This window comes from Adiantum capillus-veneris, chromosome 22, assembly GCF_014529385.1.
Source record: "Adiantum capillus-veneris isolate H3 chromosome 22, ASM1452938v2, whole genome shotgun sequence".
NCBI classification, from domain to species: Eukaryota; Viridiplantae; Streptophyta; class Polypodiopsida; order Polypodiales; family Pteridaceae; genus Adiantum; species Adiantum capillus-veneris.
In genome coordinates, this window is record NC_140952.1 from 137,753,968 (window position 1) to 137,777,713 (window position 23,746).

Below are 23,746 nucleotides of genomic sequence, written 5' to 3' on the forward strand. Positions count from 1 at the left end.
GGTTAAGCTTGGCATCAACGGTGGCCTTCAATGTTTCGGAGATGAAGACCACGGAGGACTTGATGAAGTCACTTGACGACTTCTACGAGAAACCATCGGCATCCAATAAGGTATTTCTTATGAAGCGCTTGTTCAATCTAAAGATGGAAGAGAATGGTTCAGTTGCAGAACACCTAAATGACTTTAACACAAACATAAGTCAACTTCGATCAGTGAAAATCAATTTCGATGACGAAGTGCGAGCTCTCCTTATACTGTCATCTCTACCGGATAGTTGGGAAAGCCTTGTGATGGCTGTAAGTAATTCTATCTCTGGCACAAATACTCTTAAGTTTGATGATGTTGTGGGTGTTCTCCTAAGCGAGGAAATGCGAAGTAGAAGCATAGGAGAATCATCAAGTGCTGCACTATCAGTGGAAACAAGAGGAAGGCTTAAGGAGAGGTTCAAAAACCAAAAGGGTCGTGATCGCTCAAGGCGGAGCAAATCACGCACAAAGTCAGTTCTTGAATGTTGGAACTGCGGCAAGAAGGGCCACGTCAAGAAGCATTGCTGGTCCAAGAAGAAGAAGGAGACAGAGTCTCAAGACAACAAGCCAACATCGGAGGCCAATGTGGCAGGTAAAGTAGAGCAAGATGCTCTAATTCTCTCATTAGACAATGTGGCTAATTCCTGGATAGTAGATTCCGGGGCTTCATTCCATGCGACACTACACAAGCAACATTTCCAAGACTACACCAAAGGTAATTTTGGGTATGTATACTTGGGAGATGATGAAGCTTGTGAGATTGTCGGCAAAGGTACAGTTTCTGTCAAAACTGCTAACGGAAATGAATGGAAGCTTAAAGATGTTAGGCATGTTCCTTCTCTTCACAAAAATTTGATCTCTACAGGACAATTGGACGATGAAGGTCACAACATTGCATTCGGAAACAAACAGTGGAAGATCTCAAAGGGATCTTTGGTGGTTGCCAAGGGTGAAAAAGTCGGTACACTTTACTTGTGTACTGTTAGCACGCAACCTTCAGCTTGTGCAGCAACTACAGAAGTTGACAGTGCGGTGTGGCACTACCGACTTGGGCATATGAGTGCCAAAGGAATGCAAATCCTTCAAACAAAGAAGCTTCTACCCGGTTTGAAAGAAGTGGACTTAGAGTTCTGTGAAGATTGTGTTTATGGTAAACAAAAGAGGGTAAAATTTCAAAAATCAGGAAATAAAAGAAAAATAAAAAACTTGAGTTGGTTCATTCTGATGTTTGGGGTCCTGCAAGTACACCATCACTTGGTGGCTCATTGTACTATGTAACATTCATAAACGATGCGACTAGAAAAACATGGGTTTATGTCATGAAGAATAAATCCGATGTATTTTCCATATTTCAAAGGTGGAAAGCCTTTGTGGAGAATGAAACAGGTACCAAGGTTAAATGCCTCATATCCGACAATGGAGGCAAATATTGCAGCCAAGCTTTTGAAAGCTTTTGTGCTAGCAATGGCATTCGGAGGCAAAGGACAACCCCAAGGACACCTCAACAAAATGGGATTTCGGAAAGGATGAACAGGACAATCATGGAACGAGCACAAAGCATGCGGCTACATGCAAGCCTACCGCTTGAGCTTTGGGCGGAAGCTGTAAGTACGTCTGTGTACTTAATCAATCGGTCACCCTCAACGGCATTGGATGGGGGAGTTCCAAAAGAGGCATGGACAGGTAAACCGGTGAATTATGCATTTCTCAAAGTGTTTGGGTGTTAGGCTTTCATGCACATAGATAGAAGCCTAAGATCAAAGTTAGATGCAAAGTCCAAAAAGTGTTTCTTCATTGGCTATGGAGAAGGAGACTTTGGGTATCGCCTATGGAATCCTGAAGATGGTAAAATCTTAAGGAGTAGGGATGTAATTTTTAACGAACAAAATATGTACAAAGATTACTTGGAAAGAAAACAAACAAAAGAAACAGGTGATGATTACATGGAGCTTGAGGACGGTGAAGACTCAAGGACTGCAAACGGTGACAATGTGCAAAAACGTCAACCAAATGAGGAGCCTCAACCTATTCCCCGAAGATCTACAAGAGCAAGTAGACCTCCAGAAAGGTTTGTTCCTTCCTTCAACCATCTCTTGATCTCAGATTCTGGAGAGCCGGAATCATATGAAGAAGCTATGCAACATGAATCCAAAGAAGAATGGACGAAGAGCATGCAAGTGGAGATGGACTCACTACATCGCAACCAAACATGGGAGTTGGTTGAGTTGCCTAAAGGTAAGCGGGCACTTCAAAACAAATGGGTGTACAAGCTAAAGGAAGAAGAAGGTGGGAAGAAAAGGTACAAGTCTAGGCTTGTGGTTAAAGGTTTTTCTCAAAAGAAAGGTATTGACTTCAATGAAATATTTTCTCCTGTTGTAAAAATGAACTCAATTAGGCTTTTCTTAAGCCTTGTGGCTACTCATGATCTAAATCTCGAGCAAATGGATGTAAATACGGCATTCCCTCACGGTGACTTAGAGGAGGAAATCTACATGCTTCAACCAAAGGGGTATGAAGTAAAAGGTAAGGAGAAAATGGTTTGCAGATTAAAGAAGAGCTTGTATGGTTTAAAGCAAGCATCAAGACAATGGTACTTGAAGTTTGATCGATGGATGTTAGATCATGGATTCACAAGATGCAACTCGGATCACTGCGTCTACACGGAGAATTTGGGAGATGGGAAATTCATCATCCTAATGTTGTATGTTGATGACATGTTGATTGCAAGTGCTAACATGCAGGACATCAAAGACCTAAAAGAGGAGCTGTCCAAATCTTTTTCAATGAAAGATTTAGGTGCTACAAAGAGGATACTTGGTATGAAAATATCAAGGGACAGGACGAAGAAGACAATAAAGCTATCTCAAGAAGATTACATCAAGAAGGTACTAGAAAGGTTTGCAATGCAAAATGCAAAACCAGTTTCTACACCTTTGGCTGGTCATTTTAAACTAACGAAGGATATGTGTCCAAAGACACAAGAGGAGATAGCCTATATGTCTAAAGTTCCATATGCTGCAGCGGTAGGTTCTCTAATGTATGTTATGGTCTGGACAAGGCCAGACATTGCACATGCAGTGGGAGTTGTGAGTAGGTTCATGGACAACCCAGGTAAAGAGCATTGGCAAGCTATGAAGTGGATACTTAGGTATCTAAAAGGGACAACAATAAATGCTTTGTATTTTGGAGGAACTGATATTTTTCTAGAAGGGTATGCTGATGCAGATATGGCAGGTGACAAAGATACTCGAAGGAGCACTACTGGCTATGTGTTCACGATTGGAGGCACAGCAGTAAGCTGGGCTTCAAAGCTGCAGAAAGTGGTTTCACTTTCTACCACGGAAGCAAAGTATGTAGCAATGACGGAGGCAAGCAAAGAAATTATGTGGCTTCACAGATTCTTAGAAGAGCTTGGATGCAAACAAGACAACTGTGTTTTGTACAATGATAGCCAAAGCTCTATCCATCTTGCAAAGAACTCGGCCTTTCATTCAAGGACAAAGCACATTGAGGTGAGATATCACTTCATACGCACTCTTTTGGAAGAGGGACAACTAAAGCTAGGAAAGGTGCATACAAGTGAAAATCCTGCAGACATGTTTACAAAGGTGGTCAACAAGGAGAAGTTGAGCTTTTGCTCATCTTCAATCGGCATTCAAGGATAAGAAGCCAGAATGGAAAGCAGTCGCAAGTTTGGTTTGGAGATCAGTCTCCAAGTGGGAGATTGTTAAGTATGGAGCCTGATTTACCCTTGTAATTTTCTGTGGTAAAAGCGCACATTTGTAAGGCCCCCATTATGAGGAGAAGCCATCGTGCGTTAAGGAAAATCACTCACCGGAAACCAAAATTTTCACAGACAAGAATCAGGGGCAAGTTTAAAGGCCTTGGGGGCAGAGGCCCCCGAGACTTTTTTTTCGCCGGAATATTATGGCCGGACGGCGGCCGAAAAGTGGTCGGAAAACAACCGGTCGGTTGGCCGGTGGCCGGTAGTCAATGGCCGGTGGTCGAAAGTCAATGGCCGGTGGCCGGTGGCCGAATTCAAAAGCGGACTTGTCTTCTCAAGGGCGGCCACACATGGGCGGATTGGAGGGTCCGATTTGGACTTATTCGCACAAGGGCGGCTACACATGGCTGTCTCTCATAAGAGAGGGCAGCCCTTTTGGCCTATAAAAGGAGGCCATTTCTACACACATTTCATAGTGTGAAGTTGATGCAACAAGGTGAGTGTGAGGTGGTGAGAGTGAAGCAAGGCAGGAGCTCCATTAAGGGTATAATCCCTTTGTAAACTACTTCTTGTTTTGAAGTACTAAAGCCATTGAGTGGTTGCTTTCCCGTGGACGTAGCCCACATTGGGTGATACTCTATAATCTCGTGTATATATATTTGTCTCTCTCCATTAAGTAATCTACTCAATTATCTATTTAGCTACGTCTTATTTCCTAACATGCTTGCCGAGTGCATGAATTGCTCTATGTTGAACTCTTCCCTGCAATCGTCAGAGTCCAAGTGGGAGGCTAAGAGGCACCACCCTCGTCACTAAGTGACACCTCCATTTGGAGGTAGGATCAATGGCTCCCGATCACCGGTTGATCCTGACCGTTGGATTGCCTACGGAATGCAAAAGATTCCCACTTTCTCGGATCTGGGACTTGAACCCACTACCCTCTCCCCCACGGGATTGACTCTAACCACTAGGCTAACGCGCGCTCGTTGAAAGGTGTTGAGAGGCGGAAGTGAAAAATAGACCCAGTGGCCTCTACACCAAGACTATGCACAATGGCCTCATCATGGGGGATACATAATAGGGGCACCACCTAGCAAGATATGTGGCTAGGACGCATACATATACACAATGAAGCATGCCATGGAAAACAATTTCAAGATCCACGCCCAAATGTGGAATGGGGTGGTCGGAGAATAAGGTGAGAGGAGTGGTGAATGAGTGAGAATGGGCTTGCTACTCGTGCATGTTAGTAAGGAAGATAATGAGGTAGGGGAAACTTGCGAGTATGCTCACTTATCATACAAGAGGTGGCGAATTTGCACACCTCAAGATGGAAGTAGCAAGATGATAGGAATATGAGAGGGAGAGAGAGAGTGTGTGTATATGGTGGCGAATCTGCACACCTTTACATAAGCAGAGAAAAAAAAGGCAAGGAACAAGCATATACCATACTCACAATGAGATGTATCCAAAGCGACACAAAGTATGGCACCAAGATGGAGTGTGTTAATTGCTTGCAAAAGATGAATACAATAGGTAGCGTATGGCAGGAAAATGAGAAGGGGACAAGATCGTAGGAGGCATAATGGAGAGATGGGAGTTGATGGCGAGGAATATCATGAGTGTGTCCACCCTTCTTCTTCTTCAAATTGTGCCTTCAACCCTTAATTACAAGTGGTGTGGAGGTGTGGTGCTCATCTTTTGTGCATGGTGATGGTGATGATGATGGTGTTGTGATTATGTGATTAGGATTCATGCTACAAGCATGTAGCACAAGAGTGTGTATGGATAGGTGTGTGTGTGTGTGTTTTTTTTTTTTTTTTTTTTTAAGTGAGCTCTCATGGCCTCCTTATATAGGGAAGGAGGGGAGGATTTAGCAATATTTCTATTTGAGGTGAGTGACCCACTTTGGTGACTAGGAAAATGGGGTGCATGTGACTGTGGCTCCCATCTTGTCTCCTCATTATTTAAAATACCAGAGTCAATAGAGAGAGAAGATGAGAGAATGTGGGTAGGATGTAGAGGATAGGAGATATTTACAATAGTTCTCCTCATTATTTGAAATACCAGAGTCAATAGAGAGAGAAGATGAGAGAATGTGGGTAGGATGTAGAGGATAGGAGATATTTACAATAGTCTAGCTTTGGCTAGACATAAGCTTATTAGGGAGAGAAGACAGAGGTAAGAAATTTACAAGAGAGATTGTCAAAGGTGGATAGTTGTTGATGAGGATGGATCCTCCAAAAATGGTGATAGAATCACTCTAGAGTTGCCAATACCTCATTAAAAGAGCATTGTCTCTTGTAATCATGTTTGAAGACTTGTAGAACCATAGCCATTCTAGAGGGAAGAAAATTGGGGATGGCCTGTGTCACCATTACACGAGAAAACTGGGGTCCACTACAAAAATCATATCTCCGTGTTCATAACTCCAAAAATTCTGAAAAAAATTGAGCTAAAAGTTGAGATCACGAGCTACATCTTTTATGTTCAACGCTCCTTCAGATTCGGGGTTCTTCTCTACTTAAAAAATTCAGCCAAATAATGTATTATTTGTGGCTGCAAAGGTCTTTTGGTGGTCCCCTTTGAGTGGACTTCTCTCTTGCCTTCAAGTGTAAGCTCCTTCATGTGTATGAAAACATGACTTAGAGTTTTGAGAAGATTGGCAATCATCTACATGGAGGTATTATTGAAATTTGAAAGTGGGGTTGAGGTTTGAAAATGAAAACTAGTGAATAAAATATTTGGTAGGGTGGAATAATATACATACATGAAAAATATATTAGAAAATACTAAAATATATAATGTAATTTAGAATATATATATTTAATATTTAAGGTCAAAAGAGAGATCAACAAGGAAAGCTTACTTATTTATGCTACATCGTGATTGATTAGCATAAGTCTTATTTATTTAATAAAGACTAAAACGTTTGTGAAAAAGGGAAGAAAAAATCAAAAGTAACTTATATAATAGGAAATATTTTTTTGGTAAAAGGGAAAAAAATATATGGGGGTTCCCATGCATGGAAAAGCTTGCCTCAGTGTGTGTGGGATAAGTTTATAGATCATGGCGTCGCAGATAGGTTTACACGTAGTTCACACCGAGTTCGCAATGAGTTCACACCAAATTTAGTGTGGTGTGCAGGCCCTCCCCAGTTCACACCTAGTTCACACCGTGTTCACGTCGAGTTCACACCAAATTTGGTGTGGTGCACATATCTCCGAGTTCACGCATAGTTCACACCTAGTTTAAATGTCGATCGGACGGCCCGGATTGCACCCACCTTGCGACTCCTACTATGGACCATTGATCCCACCTCCCTCGGGAGGTGTCATTTAGTGACGAGGACGAGGCACCACCTCTCGGGGGGGGGGGGGAGAGAGAGAGAGAGAGAGAGAGAGAGAGAGAGAGAGAGAGAGAGAGAGAGAACCATTTACTGAGCGGCCTAGCTGTCTGTAAGGTCGGCCCAAGGGAGAAGAAGCCCGACTCGGTGTGTGTGTGTGTGTGTATGTGTGTGTGTGTGTGTGTGTGTGTGTGTGTGTGTGTGTGTGTGTGTGTGTGTGTGTGTGTGTGTGTGAGTGAGAGAGAGAGAGAGAGAGAGAGTAGAGAGTCGGCTCAACTAGGACACGGTTATCAGAGCAGGGGTCTTGCAGGTTCTGATTCTTCTTGGGAAACTACTTCTCTCTAAAATGTTGGCTCTGTACCCATTCACTTGGACCTTCAAGAGGCTCAAAAACAATATGACTTGTGTGCTTGCCGAGTGGGTGAATTGCTCTATGCCAAATGCTTCCCTGCAATCATCGGTCCCTTTGCAATCACTAATAATCTGAAGAGAGAGAGAGAGAGAGAGAGAGAGAGAGAGAGAGAGAGAGAGAGAAGGTTGAGTGCTTTTTCCCTGCAATCGTCAGTCTCTTTGCAATCACTGATCTGAGAGATAGGGGATTAACCAGGCGGCTGTAGGCTCCACTACTGCAGTCGGCCCCAATGGATTAGGTTTGCCGGCTACAGACTGCTCAAAAAAAACCTAGGTTCATTGTAATCCCACCTACAAATTTTCAAATTCACCTCCAAAGTTTATACTTAAAGGTGAGAAAACCTACAAAATTTGAAAAATTAGTGTAATTCGGTGTAAAAACCTTCAAATTTTGTCAACTTACCTCTGTCGTTTCACATATGTAGGTTTGCCAACTTTTTGGAAAAAAGTTTTTTTCGAGCCCTAAGTTACGAGTACAGAACTGACTTTTTGAGTACTTTATTCAATTTTACATGGGACAAAAGAATAAGATGGCGAATGATGACTCATTAGGATGGCAGTGGAGTTGCGCCGCTCTCTATCAATGTTTTATTAAACATACATGCCCCCTCTGGGAGGGCAGCAACAATGAAAGCTTTAGCCTTAAGGGCGCCTCTGTCAACCGGCTAGCCCCTCTCAATCCTTGGAGCATTGTGCACTGAGCTAGGCTAGAAAAATACATTTTCCCTAACCGATGAAAATAAGGGCAAACTTGACATTCTCTCCATTTTTAGGTCAAAATTTGGAGCTTTTCTCAGTAATTTCACTAATACTTGTGTAAATTTTTTAGTTTTCTTCAACGCAAGCTCAAAATATAACGAGGATTTTACAATTTCACTCAGTTAAAATACATTGAATCCGAGTTTTTTACTAACATTGGTGCTCTCTAGGAGCAAAAAGGGGCACTCCATTCTCCAGTCTCTCCACAGTCTAGACTCCAGACTCCAGAGGCACACAAGACAAAGAAAGCCAAAGAGAGAAAAAGAATCTATACTACTCTATTCCATGGGAGCGGATTCATGCATGTCATGTGGCTTATAATGCAGTTGATATAGTTCTGCACGGTTCAACTTGAGGGGGATTTGAAGAGCCTACAAAGTCCGGGTGGGGGGCAAACAGGCACCACCTCTTGGTGAGAGAGAGAGAGAGAGAGAGAGAGAGAGAGAGAGAGAGAGAGAGAGAGAGAGAGAGAGAGAGAGAGAGAGAGATCCATTTGCTGAGCAGCCTAGCTCCTTGCATTCCTGAGGATGTGATCCTTCTTCGAAAACATCTTCTCCCTGTTCAAAACGTTGCTTTTTGCTCAGTGATGTGTATTCTTTCTGCCAGCTCTGCAATGTCACAAACCCCATTCACTTGGACCTCCAAGATGATCATAGGGAGGGTGGTGGTGTTGCGCTCTTTATTAATGCTTATATTAAAAATTCATGCCCCTCTGGGAGGACAATAGCGCAAGCTTAAGCCTTAAGGGCACCTCTGCCAACCAACCACCTATCTCTATCCTTGCAGCATTGTGCTCTTTGGGAGAAAAAAGGGGCACTCCACTCCGTCTTCCAGACTCCAGAGGCACACAAGACAAAGAAAGCCAAAGAGAGAGAGTATCTATACTACTCTATTATGTGGGAGCAGATTCATGCATGCTACGTGGAGAGAGAGAGAGAGAGAGAGAGAGCCTCTGTGCTGTTTAGTTTTCCTGCTGCAGAGTATGGCTTTGGCCCACGATAGACCTTGATCTACTCTACGGCGGTCAATGTCCTTTTGCAGCATGTGAGTCCACGTGGCAAACTGCCCAGGACAATTAGGCCTCGTGAGCCGTAAGTGGAGGTGGGCTTTTGTAATGGAAATGGCCTATGAACTTAGAGAATAGCAGAATTAAGAGAATTAGAGTGAGCAACTTTGAGAGCATAGAGGGTGAACTTAATTGGTAGTAGCAACTCAATCATAACACTTAATTAACTAGGCATGAGCAATACTTTTGCAAGAGAGAGAGAGAGAGAGAGAGAGAGAGAGAGAGAGAGAGAGTTTAGAGAATATGACAACAGTTGAGGACCGGATTTATGTGGAGCCGGTCCCTCCTCCAAAAGGCATTTGTATTATAGATTCTCTCATTGAGAGAGACTTGGTACAATACAATCTTTGTGTTCCTTGAGACCTCTTTGGCAGTATGGAGATGGAAGCTTCATACACCAAGCTTTTGCATAATATCAACAATCAATATTAGCTGGAAAACAATCAAGAACTTGTGAACATCTTAGTCTTTGTGTTCCCTAAATCATTTGAGTGCATGAAGATGTATACTTTTATGCATCAACTTGTGCCTAAAGCAACAATTAATCTATCAACTAATCTACTTGCAATAAACCATTAGCCTTCTTGCAATAAGCATAACATGCACTTTGTAGAAAGCATTAACTATTCCAAGCCTTAGTCCCAAGACCTCAAACACCTTCGAAGGTGGAGAGAGCTAGCAGGGAATGAGGGTAGGGAAGAGGAAGAAGAAACATTTAGTAGGAGAAAGAATTAGTTCCTCACTTATCATAACTCTTGTTGCTAGCATACATAATATCATAGTAATGAAGAAGAAGGAGATGGCAAGCTTAAGCATTGAAGCATGGATCTTGGTTGGATTTTCACTCCATATCCAAGAGTGTTGGTGTAAGCTCTCCACCTCTACTTGCTTGGAGAAGGAGAGGGAGGTCTTGCACCTTGCCTAGCACACAATGAGAGTGTTTGTGAGTGTGTGTGGGTGAGTATATCTTGCAATCAGCCCCGCTCCTTGCTAGGTCAACCCCCTCTTCTAGCTCATCATTGAAGCTCATTGGCTCATGCCAAGCCTAGACAATCACAAGCTTGGGCCATTTCTAGCAATAGGTGTAGTCTTGGGACAAGTGTCCCCCTTTCCTCTTAGAGAGAGAGGACTTGATAAATGCAAAAACAATTAGATAATTGTTGTAAATTATCATTGGACCCCTTTTAATCCTAGCCAATAGGGTTCAAGCACCTCATGGAGGTAACATGGGTAGGGGCTTCACATGTGTCCCTGTTGCTTCTTTAAGCTTGGGATTTCCTTGAGTGTGTGTGTATGTGTGTTCTCTCTCTAGCCCCTAAGAAAAGGTCTCGCCCCCCTCTTTGTAGGGATGTTTTTGACCTTTGGTGCTCAAGCACCTTAGTCATCAAGCATGACTAAGCACTTGGACTAGGGGTGTTCCCACAAGCATCTCAGGCAAGCATGTCAAAGCACCTTAATCATGCAGCTGGTCAAGCACCTCAAGCACCTTAATCATGCAATAGGTCAAGTACCTCAAGCACCTTAATCAAGCACCTCAAACACGACAAGCACCTCAAGTAGGACAAGCACCTCGAGCTTGGGCTGGATTCCCACCTCAAGCTCAGACCTAGCTTGACTATGGTCCTAGATCTAAGGAATTTTAACACTAACTTTTGGAGGTCTTAATGAAGCTAAACTTAAGATCTTTTAAGCTCCATTGGTAGCCTTGCTCTTTGATAGACTATCTCTCATTTGGACCCCTTTACCATTGGCCTCGTGTTGAGATAGATCTGTAAGCACATGACTATATTCTACCTCTTGTTTCCATTTATCTCTCCCATATTAAATGATCAGTTCAATATGAGAAAGTCTTTTAGGAATAGGTAGATATTAGATTTTATGACATTACTCTCTCTTGAAATCATAGTCGTCCTCGACTATGAGGTAGAGATGGTAAAGTGTCACCCATTAGTCCATTGATCTTAGTAGGTAGAGGATCCATTTTCACCCTACGACATCATTCCAGAGTGGATGACTAATCCACTTGGTGCTTGAGAGACACTATCTGCCGCAAGCATGTCTGCTCTTTAGTCCATGGCATACTTCCAAAGTAGAGTGACAAGTTCTACTTGGTGTTTGGGAGACGTAGTCACCACAAACATGATCCTAAGTATGCATACTTCCTAAAATTTGTGCACAAAACATTAAAAGAGAGTCTTGTAAGACAAAAACATGGATAATTTAAAATGCATTTCTTTTACATTTTCTTACTCTCCTGTTTCATTGTAAGCATCATTAACAAGGTTCATATTATCCTTAAGCTATGTTCTTTACATGCATTTAGCATCTTTGAAAGGATAATTCTTAACTTAAATAAGATACTGTCAATAATCTTACCATTTCTTAATACCTTGTGTTCGTGTCGAAGGATGAACTTGGGTTGGAGCTCGTTTGCTTCATCCTTGATCTCTGGTGGGTCTTCATTTATAGCCTCTATTGGTGGATCTCCTTAATAAGGCTCGAATAGTATATATATGAGCCAATAGTTGGGCAACTTTAATTGTTTAGTAAGACCCAAAGAAAGATTTCGTTTTCTTTAAAGGATAAGGCTTTTTTATGCCTAATGGCAGGAGCCTCTTTTGCTTAGCTAATAGATGGATATAGCCTGTTTAATCTTCTAAAAAGATTCGTTTTGATCTCGGCTATACTCCTTTTCAATGAAGATCTTCCCAGGTACCTTAAGCTACAAGGGACGTTTGGATCTTCTGTCTTTAGCCTCGAAAGGTACTTTCCCCTTAGAAGTATGTTCATGTTATTAGAGACATACTGTTGTTAGGCTAAGTACTTCTCCCATTTTGAGCATTGATCTACCTCCAATCACAAGCTTTTAGTAGATCAAGGATCATTATTTTTGTGATTTTCCTTTTGGCCATCCGTTGGAATAGTAGGCCAACATAAGAGGGTTACTCTAGTTCTGATAGAGACTCTATCAAAAATTAGTGGTCATGGTAGGATTTCTATCCGACACAATTAGATGTTGGCAAGCCATGGTCCTTCTATCATACTTCATCTTTTGGTATACCATACATTTTGAAACATACTCTTGTATGTTCTTGTTTCTTGGTAAGCCAATACAAGTATGCTTTTATTCCTAAAAGAATACATTCGAATTCCTCTTTGCCCCGCATATAGGAGGAGCATGGGAAGTGAGGAAGATATAGCCTATTGAGGTATGGAAGATAACCATCCTCTAACGTGAGTGGTTCTTTTTTTTCCATTTGTAAAGGCTATTATCATATCCGTAAAGCCTGGGTTAGAAGCATATTTAACTATCATAAAACATAGCTCATTGTAAGTTGCTATTGATACCCTATCTACCCTTGGCCAATCGGGAAAGTGCATCGGCTACATGATTGTGCTTGCCAGCAATGTGAGCAATGTAAAATTTAAATTGCAAAAAGAAATTTGCCCACCTTATTTGATTGTCGGAGAGCTTGGTTTGTCTCAAACACCTTTGAAGGTGGAGAGAGCTAGCAGGGAATGAGGGTAGGGAAGAGGAAGAAGAAACATTTCGTAGGAGAAAGAATTAACTTGTGCCTAAAGCAACAATTAATCTATCTTGAAATACAGTTAATCTACTTGCATTAAGTAACTAATCTACTTGCAATAAACCATTAGCCTTCTTGCAATAAGCATAACATGCACTTTGTAGAAAGCATTAACTATCCCAAGCCTCAGTCCCAAGACCTCAAACACCTTCGAAGGTGGAGAGAGCTAGCAAGGAATGAGGGTAGGGAAGAGGAAGAAGAAACATTTCGTAGGAGAAAGAATTAGTTCCTCACTTATCATAACTCTTGTTGCTATCATACATAATAGCATAGTAATGAAGAAGAAGGAGATGGAAAGCTTAAGCATTGAAGCATGGCTCTTGGTTGGATTTGCACTCCATACCCAAGAGTGTTGGTGTAGGCTCTCCACCTCTACTTGCTTGGAGAAGGAGAGGGAGGTCTTGCACCTTGCCTAACACACAATGAGAGTGTTTGTGAGTGTGTGTGGGTGAGTATATCTTGCAAGCAACCCCCCTCCTTGCTAGGTGGACCCCCTCTTCTAGCTCATCATTGAAGCTCATTGGCTCATGCCAAGCCTAGACAATCACAAGCTTGGGTCATTTCTAGCAATAGGTGTAGTCTTGGGACAAGTGTCCCCCTTTCCTCTTAGAGAGAGAGGACTTGATAAATGCAAAAACAATTAGATAATTGTTGTAAATTATCATTGGACCCCTTTTAATCCTAGCCAATAGGGTTCAAGCACCTCATGGAGGTAACATGGGTAGGGGCTTCACATGTGTCCCTGCTGCTTCTTTAAGCTTGGGATTTCCTTGAGAGTGTGTGTGTGTGTGTTCTCTCTCTAGCCCCTAAGAAAAGGGATCTCCCCCCTCTTTCTAGGGATCTTTTTGACCTTTGGTGCTCAAGCACCTTAGTCATCAAGCATGACTAAGCACTTGGACTAGGGGTGTTCCTACAAGCATCTCACGCAAGCATGTCAAATCACCTCAAGCACCTTAATCATGCAGCAGGTCAAGCACCTCAAGCACCTTAATCATGCAATAGGTCAAGTACCTCAAGCACCTTAATCAAGCACCTCAAACACAACAAGCACCTCAAGTAGGACAAGCACCTCGAGCTTGGGCTGGGTTCCCACCTCAAGCTCAGACCTAGCTTGACTATGGTCCTAGATCTAAGGAATTTTAACACTAACTTTTGGAGGTTTTAATGAAGCTAACCTTAAGATCTTTTAAGCTCCATTGGTAGCCTTGCTCTTTGATAGACTATCTCTCATTTGGACCCCTTTACCATTGGCCTCGTGTTGAGATAGATCTGTAAGCACATGACTATATTCTACCTCTTGTTTCCATTTATCTCTCCCATATTAAATGATCAGTTCAATTTCAGAAAGTCTTTTAGGAATAGGTAGATATTAGATTTTATGACAGCTTTCACAAAGCTAGGTGGGCTTTCACAAAGCTGTGGTGCGCTACTAGAGGGTGATGGAAGGACTCACAAAAAATTGCATGGTATGTTGGTGGTAGTGACAAGGGTGATGCTCTCTCTCTCTCTCTCTCTCTCTCTCTCTCTCTCTCTCTCTCTCTCTCTCAGCATGGGGTCCACTACTTCTCCGGCCACATTTGCTTTCTCTTCTACCTTCTGCCTTACATGAGAGTGAGGTCAATCTCAGAAAACTACTCCAAGTATTGAAGGTAGCTTGAGTTAATGAAGCTTCAATGAGAGTTAAACATGCCGGTGAGGTGCCTCAAGTGGGTGCTGGTAAACTCAAGGGAGGAAGCAGAAAGTTTGGAAGTCGAGAATCAAGAGGGAGCACATGGAGGACCTCAACAAGACTCGCCTGCCACCCAAAAGTTCAAAGAGGCTAGGACGTTTGAGGCCGCATGTGATCACCAACAAACTTTCAAAGGTTTATTCAGTGTTGGGTTTTGCACTCCTCGGCTTGGTCGGATTGTGATCGTTGGCTAAGATCGGTTACTGTTGCTTCTAATGGCGGCATTAATATTGAGGATTGTGGCGTATTAGACTGAAAGAAAACAAGCAATATTTATTGAGGCCTATCAGGTCAAGAGGTGGAAAAAGTAGGTTCTACAAATATGAACTATAGTGTTGTCACCTATGTAAAGTTATAAGCAAAAGGTTTAGCAAATATGGTTGTACCTCAAGTTCGCATAATTGTATGGAAGAAAAATCAAACGACCTTAAATAATGTAAGCAGGCTTCAAGCTTCAAGCTTGATGCTGCTTGGCTAGCCCACCATTGATTTATAAGCACATGAAGAGGCTCAAATTAAATGAGCACAAATACGCTAGCAAAAGATCAAGAGGTATGGTTAAGGTAACACGTTGATTCCAAAAATGAGAATGAAGTTAGCCTTTCCACGAGGGATGCAGACCAAAAGACACGGCAAGATCTTTTGCCCCTTTTAACAAGGGCATCAACCATAAGAACTTGACTGCTCTATCAAGGTAAAATTTCACATGGCTTGACAGGAAGGGATTGTGGGTGTGCCCCAAATTTCCACATGCATGATTGCTAATCATTGTCTAAAAGAAAGTGGGGATGATGTAATCTCACCTACAAATTTAGTGTAGAAACCTTCAAATATAAACTTATCTTTAAAATTTTCCATTAGCAGATTTTCTAAGTGTTAAGAGGAAGGTTTATTTTGAGCATTGATTATGACTAGGATATCTCGTGGCATTCGTGTCCAGCCTTCTTTTAAGTCCCCCCTTTAGCTTGCAAACATGTACTACCTAGGGGTAGCGATTGAATGAAACCAGAACTATGTGTATTGGCTACCTACATGGATATCCCTCACTTTCTCATCGTTCTCTCAAGGATGGGACTTTTGTGCACCTCTTGCTTATAACTCGTGCTTATTCTGGCTACGACATGTCGTGACATTCATGTCCAACCTTCTGTTTAGTCCCCCCTTCTACTTGCAAACATGTAATGCCTAGGGGTAGCGATTCAATGAAACCAAAACTATGTGTATCGACTACCCTCATGAATGTGCCTCGCTTTCTCATCGTTCAAGTCTCAAGGATGGGACTTTTGTGCACCTCTTTCTTAAACTAATGGCATAGTTACTTTGATGGACTATTCCATATTACATGTTGCAACTTCGTCAATCTCTCTTTCTAATGCATGTGATGTGGTTGGCTACATGAGAGTAGTTGTTGCTGCAATGCTATGGTGGCGAAGAGAGAGAGAGAGAGAGAGAGAGAGAGAGAGAGAGTATTTTTAAATGGGTTCAATAGGAGGGCATTGCCAAGAAGTTGTCACTTCTATTTTTAGCAATCTTTAAACGTAAGTACTCATTACTTATTAGATGAAGGAAAAATATACTTTGATAACAAGAGGGTCCTTGCTATGATGGTGCCAGCCATAAGCCCATCTACACGTCACCCACCACCATCTGAGCACACTAGAGCTTCTAGTTGGCTCTCAAGGATGTGATAGATAGCAGCATCTTCTCTTAGAATCTATGCCTGGAACTGTAAAATCTTGGCATGCAAGTGCATGACGTGCGCAACATGATGTGTGTGGGGCATAGCCTAGGCAACGCTCTGGCCATACTGTGTGCCAACTAGTGTCGAGAGGTGGCCTTCCCCGACAACAACCTGAGTTGTCGCATGATGTGGTGCCCTACATGCCAAACTTGTTGACATACCCAGTCTTTGCCTCAGCCTACAAGCATGTGGCCCAACCCAATTACCTATATGAGGGCATGCTCAGACAAGTGTCTCCCACCTGGAAGGCCTCCATCCCAACGAGCTCAACTTGGGCTTCTCTGACCATAAGGCAACTTCTTACATTGCTACTAAACCACGGGCTTAGTAGCTAGCCATCGAGAGATAATTTTGGCCATTCTATAGTAGCCATTGAAAGATAGTTTCAGCCATTGCAATGTGTCCATTTGTAAGAGCGAGCGAGACCCGCCATAGTACGGGGGGTCACGCGAGCTCGTTAAACTAAAAGGGAAGGGTGAGGGAGAAGAAAGGAAAAGAAAGGGAAGAGAGGGGGCACACATTATTTGTTTTTTTTAGTGCTTAAGGCCACCACAGAAGCCACCATAGGCTTGTAGCCTAGTGGTTTAGCTTGACCTTTATAATTTCAATGTGATGAGTTCAAATATTGAAAGTTGAAATTATGAGTGGTTTTGTGTAGCCTTTGAAATGGAGAGTGGTTGGAGTATCTTGTGTAGATTCCATATAAAGAATTGGAGTAGCCAGTAGCAAGGAAGAAGCATTACCTAGCATTTAGGACCTTGCCCCCTTACTCTTACTAAGGCCTTTGTCGGATGCTCATATACGCTATTGAGCAGCATCCGCTATTGAGCTGGACCAATCTCCTCTTTCACCTTGCGCGTCGATTGTCACATGGGGCGGTGGACAGCTCTCTTGCTTAGTGAGGTGGACGCCAGGTCGACGGCTGCGTCGATGGGTTTGGTGTCCGAGGGGCCTGAGCTGCCCACCCTCCCCCATCTTGCAGACGAGCCAATCAGTGCCAAGCTTTTCATAAGAAGTTTCTGGAAGTGTGGCCGCCTTGTGTGACTGCAATGAAGGACACAACTTTTTTAGCTCAGAATGGCCGCCGGTCACTCTACACCACGTAGGATATGTCCACCGTCCTCTTGTGACATGGGCCTAATATCAAAAAAAGCCTGCATGACTGCTAAACTATGAATTCAAGATAATCTCACTAATTGTACAAATTCATAGTGGGACTCGGCTCTAAGTCAATAGAGAAGAAGAAGTGCAGAATTACAATGAGAGTCCCGACGACTCCGAGAGGACTCTTCATCTCAAGGCCTGTAACACGAGACAGAGAGACAGCGGGAAAATTGGCAGACTGCAAAACGCACAATCTACACACCCAACGCACAATCTACACGCCCACGACCCACATTCCGGTCATCAACTGCTTCTGGCCATGGCTGCCGCAGCCGCAGCCGCGGTCCTACCCTCCCTCACCCCCTCCTCCTCTGCAGCGTGCCCTTCGTCTTCCTCTGGCACCCTGCAAAGTGCGGTCTTTTGCGGGAGTTTGCCTCCCAAACAGCGTTTCCTTCGATCCCTGCGTCAGACGAGCCTTGGTGGTCTCAATGTATCCACACCAAGAGGTAGCAAGAGACGCTCTACAACTGTTCTGCGTGCCCTTATAGCTCCCGACGGAGGAGAGCTCGTCGAATTGGTAGTTCCAGAGGTCGACAGGGCTTCCAAGCAGGCGGAGGCATCGTCACTTCCTTGCATCCCCTTAACACCCATCGATGTCGAGTGGGTGCATGTGGTAAGTGAAGGGTGGGCAAGCCCTCTTCGAGGCTTCATGCGCGAGACAGAGTATGTGCAGGCACTTCACTTCAACAGCCTCCGTGTAGCAGATGGCTCTGTTGTCAACATGTCTGTGCCCATTGTCCTTGCCATTGATGACTTTCAGAAGGAAGCCATCTTGAGCTCCTCTTCCATTGCTCTTCGAGCTCCATGTACTGCCGAAATCATTGCCATTTTACGCAACATTGAAATCTACAAGCACAATAAGGAAGAGCGAATTGCTCGCACTTGGGGCACCACTGCGCCTGGCTTGCCTTATGTTGAGGAGGCGATTACAAATTCTGGAAACTGGCTTGTAGGGGGAGACTTGGAGGTCTTACAACCTATCATCATGATGGCCTCGACCAATATAGGCTCTCCCCTGCCCAGTTGCGCAAGATCTTTGAAGAGAGGCAGGCTGATGCAGTGTTTGCCTTTCAGTTGAGAAACCCAGTGCACAATGGTCATGCTCTGCTAATGACAGATACACGGAAACGGCTACTTGAAATGGGTTACAAGAACCCCCTTCTACTTTTACATCCTCTTGGAGGTTTTACAAAGGCAGATGATGTACCGCTAGAGTGGCGCATGAAGCAGCATGAGAAAGTGTTGCAAGAAGGTGTGTTGGACGCCGAGAGTACGGTTGTGGCAATCTTTCCATCACCGATGCTGTACGCAGGGCCGACTGAAGTTCAATTGCATGCTAAGGCTCGCATTAATGCTGGCGCTGATTTCTACGTTGTGGGTCGGGATCCAGCTGGTATGGGACACCCAACACAGAAGCGCGACCTTTATGATCCAGACCATGGCAAATTGGTCCTCAGCATAGGCGCTCCTGGCCTGGAGCGCTTGAACATTTTGCCTTTCACTAGCGTTGCAGCGTATGATGTGTCTCAAGGGAAGATGGCATTCTTTGATCCGTGTAGAGCGCAAGATTTCTTGTTCATCTCTGGCACCAAGATGCGCAATTTGGCCAAATCTGGTGAGAAACCTCCAGCAGGTTTTATGTGCCCGGGAGGCTGGCAAGTGCTTGTGGACTACTATCATAGCCTTGCAACACATGAGCAGGGCGAGGCTTCGACTGCCTAGGCAGTAATTTTGGAGATCCGTTGATTTTGTCGCCCGAGCTCACCTCGTGTGAAATTTGGTGTTTGGGGCTACTTCTTGAATTCTGAATGCTTCGAGAGCAGCTATGGGGCGCCGCTTGAGGGCGTCTGTATGTCCATTTTTGGCCTGATAGCCTTGCCTATTCCTTTTTGGCTTACCTTTAACATCCAATTCTTTTTTCTAAAAATTAGGACATAGTTGGGAAGCTTCCCAAAATACCACTGAAAATTGAGAAATTTCCAAGATGCCCTCCCCTTGTTAATCTTCCGAACATGTCGAAAGATGTTTGGTTCTCTCAGGTCTTGAGTTCAACTCTCCTCGTCGGATAGATCTTGAAGACGTTAAAATTCTCTTCTTCTTCTCACTGGAAGATGGTAGAACTAGGATTTAGGCGTTATTGTGGGCTCTCTGTATGAAATGGGTAGATCCAAATGCCTCTGTCTATGAGCTCAAAAGCAAGACATTTTATGTAAGACAGTTTGAAGATTAATCTCTACTCAAAAAAAGTGATAAAATCACGAGGCCTGCCTTCAAAAAATATAAAGCGTCTCTCCTTATGTTTAAAATGAGAAGATTAACCATCCATGGGATTTTTTTATTAGAATTGTGGAGATCTACTTGCATCATGCGTGTCTTGGCAATGATATCTTGTCTACCCGCAGCTCAGGATTGGACATAGAGAGTGACCTAGACTCCATACTTCAATACTGTCTGTGAGGACCGGAAAACTCCATCAAAAGATAACAACTGTAGAGGCAATATTTCCATGTCGCTAGCAAAGAAAACTCCATCAAAAGATAATTGCACTTCAGAAACTTTGAAAGAAGAAATGCTTGAAGATTATGAGGGTGTGTAGCTCAATTGAGAAGTAAACGTAAAAGAAGACTTGGATCGATCATGATTGGCTACATCTAGAAAAGCAGACTGTTGTGATGAATCTCCGGGGAATGGAGGATGACCAAGAGACTCATTTTGTTGTGCTGGTAAGGTAAAAGGCGAGGTATATCCATGTTGCATAGGTGTATATCCTCTTGCTGTGTCTCTTGAAAAGTCATGATGCTGCCTAATCGGGGGATAGACAGGAGGAGGGACTATTGTGTTTTAAGCGGTTTCTAGCTGAACTGGCGCAGGGAACCCATACTCTTGAGAATAGGAAGGTGCATAATTTTGGGCAAGGTCAGTATGTCTCCTCGATTTCAAAAAATGATACATAAATCAGAATCTTATGACGATGCTGCGAAGGTAAGACGCACGATGAGTGAGTAGAGGCAGGGAGGGGCGGAGCCAGCCTGGGTGGCCTCAAGCTCAGTGACGAATCAGCAACAAGCCGGAGGGGGGGGGGGGAGGCGGGGGGAGGGGTGCAGCAAACAGGATATGAAGCCGAATGTTGAAGCGGAGAGGTCACTGCATTTCTTTTTTAGTTCGGTGGATCGACTACATTTGCAGCTCGATATGTTGGTGCATGCGGTTAGGCCAGAGGATTTTGAAGTTCTACACGCGGAAGAGCCTGAGTTCAATTCCTCTCCAATCCTTTTATAAAGATAAGGCCTTGATAGAGGGGGAGCATGAGATCCACAAGAATCTGCGGTGAAATGAATATAATAATGAAGCCTACCAGTGTAGACGGCTGGCGCGTCACCATGTGGGAACGTGTTCTTAGAAGATGGGCAGTGAATCACTTAGTAATTACTACGGTAAACCAGAAGCATATAAATAGGGCCCATTACTTTGATATCGGGGGCAATTGTTATCACTTGTATTAGCGGCGCTTGGAGCTATAATTGCACTTGAGCATCAGTGGCAGTATTATCGGCTACACTTTCTCTCTCTGTAATCATATTCCCTGTAATCTCAATCATGATATATATATATATTCCAGTGATACTGACTTCTCAACAGTCTTCTGAATCTGAATCTGAACTTTATTCCAGTCTTTAAGTCTGATTCTCATTTCAGTATTCATATTTCAGTCTAGTCACTGATTTCTGTTTAGTCTGCTGTCTGAACTCTTCCTACTCTAAGTAGCTGAAATCCTTCAACACTGGAATTAGCTGTCTCAAGAGGATTAGCTCCAATTCCATTTTGGCGATCACGGTGGCTAGAGCTGAAGCTCGTTGACTGAAAGACTCTTCTCCCAGTTGAAGTTTTCAGTAAATGGCACCAAAATCCAATCGTGGCCGGAAATCTACCAATCGTGTGGACCCCATTCCTGAGGAGTCAGGAAGAGAGTCTGACCCCAAGCAAGAGAAAATGGCTGACACTGAGGCTCAGGAGGAGCATAGTCAGGCTGATGAGGTGCAGGACTCACAGCACGCCAGTCATTCTCGACGCAGACGGGCAAAACGGGAAGCACGAAAGGCAAAGAGTTCCAAGAGTTCTCAGTCTCGCCAGAAAGATGAGCATATCAAAGGCAGAAAGGGAAGTCACCGAACTTCTAGCAAACAAAACAGAGAGGATACTGATATTGAGACAGAGATAGAGATTGACTGGGATGCTGACACTGACAATTGCAAGAAGATTCCCAAGCGTCACTCTAAAGCCAAGAAGAGAACTGGCGGGATCATCAGTAATCGAAATGATTACACCGCTTCCCTGAAGATTTCCTTTCCCATGTTCAAAGGAGGGAAAAAGGATGATCCTGATGTTCACATACAAGCTTTTGAGCAGTATGCTGAACTAAAAAACATTGATGAAGATGATTGGGGGGAATACTTTCCACAAACCTTGAAGGAAGCAGCAAGGAAATGGTATTACCATTACCCTGCATGCCAACTGAGATCATATAATAAATTACTTAAGGCCTTCAGGTTGGAATATTCCGACAATCGAGGGGATGAGGATATTCTATGTGAATTGGATCAGATCAAACAAAGGAATTTGTCAGTCTGCAGCTATGTCGAAAATATCAAAGAACTGACCAGACAGTTGCAAGAACCACCGTCTGAGAAGAGATTAAGGGCATGGTTTCTGAATGGGTTCAGAAGCAAGAAGCTGAGAGAACAAGAAGTACCAGCCCCTACAAAGAAATTCAACGACCTGGTTCAGCGAGCATTAAAACTGGAACAGCAGGCTAAGAAAGAAAAGAGCCACAAGAAGTGAAGGACCAGTAGCAGTAGTTCGGCTACTGAAGCAACCGATTCCAGTGAAACATCTAGCAGCTCCGAGAGCAGCTCCGATAATCGGACAAAGGAAAAATCAAAGAAAGGATCATGGACCAAGAGAATTGAAGAAATGGCTAGGCAAATTGCAGAGATTAGCCACACAAGACAGCCGGGCCGGAAGATGGAGACTTGGTGTTCAAGATGTAAATCCAAGGACCACATCTCCACGCAATGCCCACAATGTACCTACTGCAAGGCCTTCGGTCACCTATGGAATAATTGTGGCATCCGAATTCATCATTTTAAGAAAGGAAAGGATCTATCAGTGGTTGCCTACACTGAACCAGTGCAGGCAGAGCCAATCAAAGTAGCCCAAGAAGAAGGACCAGGTACCAGTGGTACTGGTCAAGGACGAGGCAGATACCAACCAGGAATGGGCAAAGGAAGAGGAAGAGGCAACTTCCAGACCAGAAGCATGAATTGCTACACCTGTGGGAAGTATGGTCATTTTGCAGCCCAATGTCCAGATGCACCGGTAACAACTGCTACTGAGGCTAAGGCACCAGAGCCAGTCCCAATCAGAGTAGTTACCAGGAGCAAAGGAGTAATCATTGAAGAGATTCCAGACATTTCAGAAGTACCAGCCAACTCCAACAACAACAAGTGGGCCCAACAAAGGAAAGTTTGGAAGGCCAAGGGTAAGGAAAAGGTGGTAGATGAGTGGCAAGAGCAGCGGGAACTAGCAGCTAAAATCACAGAGGATTTAGTTAAGAAGGTGCCAGAGCAGCCAGAAAGTTTCGAGGCTAGAGTCATTCAGAATATACCAGCCCAATCGACTGATAAAGATCAGTCAGTACCGGCCATGATAGAGACCATGCTGGCTCTGGTACATGGACTAGCTGGTGAGATGGAAGAGGAAGGAAAGAGTAGTACTGCTAAAGAAGAATGGAAGTATGAAAACACTAGCTCTTCAAGCTCTGACAATCAGTCTGACTAGGAGCAAGAGGAAATTCAGGTGAAAATTTGTGATAGAATTCAGAAGCTGACTGTAGAGCTGGAGGATATAAGAAAGACCTTACCTGAGGTGGCCAACTTTATCAGGCAGCGTAGGAAGACTGAGGTAGAGGCCAGAACAGTAGACCTGATGACTATCCGGGATGCTGAAGTTCCACTTATTCAGGTAGATTACAAGGTCAGGAAGCAGTGGGAACCTCTCTCAAGCATCATACTGGATGGAGGAACAGGAGTCAATATAATGGGAGCCCATCTTCAGCAAAGAATGGGTATCACTAACATGAAACCAGCACCATTCAAAGTAAGAATGGCAGATCATCGAGTCGTACAAGCGACGG

General features: G+C 43.6%; 1 protein-coding gene across 1 annotated transcript; it reads left to right on the forward strand.

Annotated features, from left to right (window-relative positions):
• Window positions 1-17,704: 17,704 nt before the first annotated feature.
• On the forward strand, window positions 17,705-19,275 carry LOC147430295 (ATP sulfurylase 1, chloroplastic-like). Its single transcript, XM_086495635.1, has 2 exons — window positions 17,705-18,520; window positions 18,628-19,275. The coding sequence occupies exons 1-2, from the start codon at window positions 17,813-17,815 to the stop codon at window positions 19,273-19,275; spliced, it is 1,356 nt and encodes a 451-aa protein (XP_086351761.1). The 5' UTR covers window positions 17,705-17,812.
• Window positions 19,276-23,746: the final 4,471 nt, after the last annotated feature.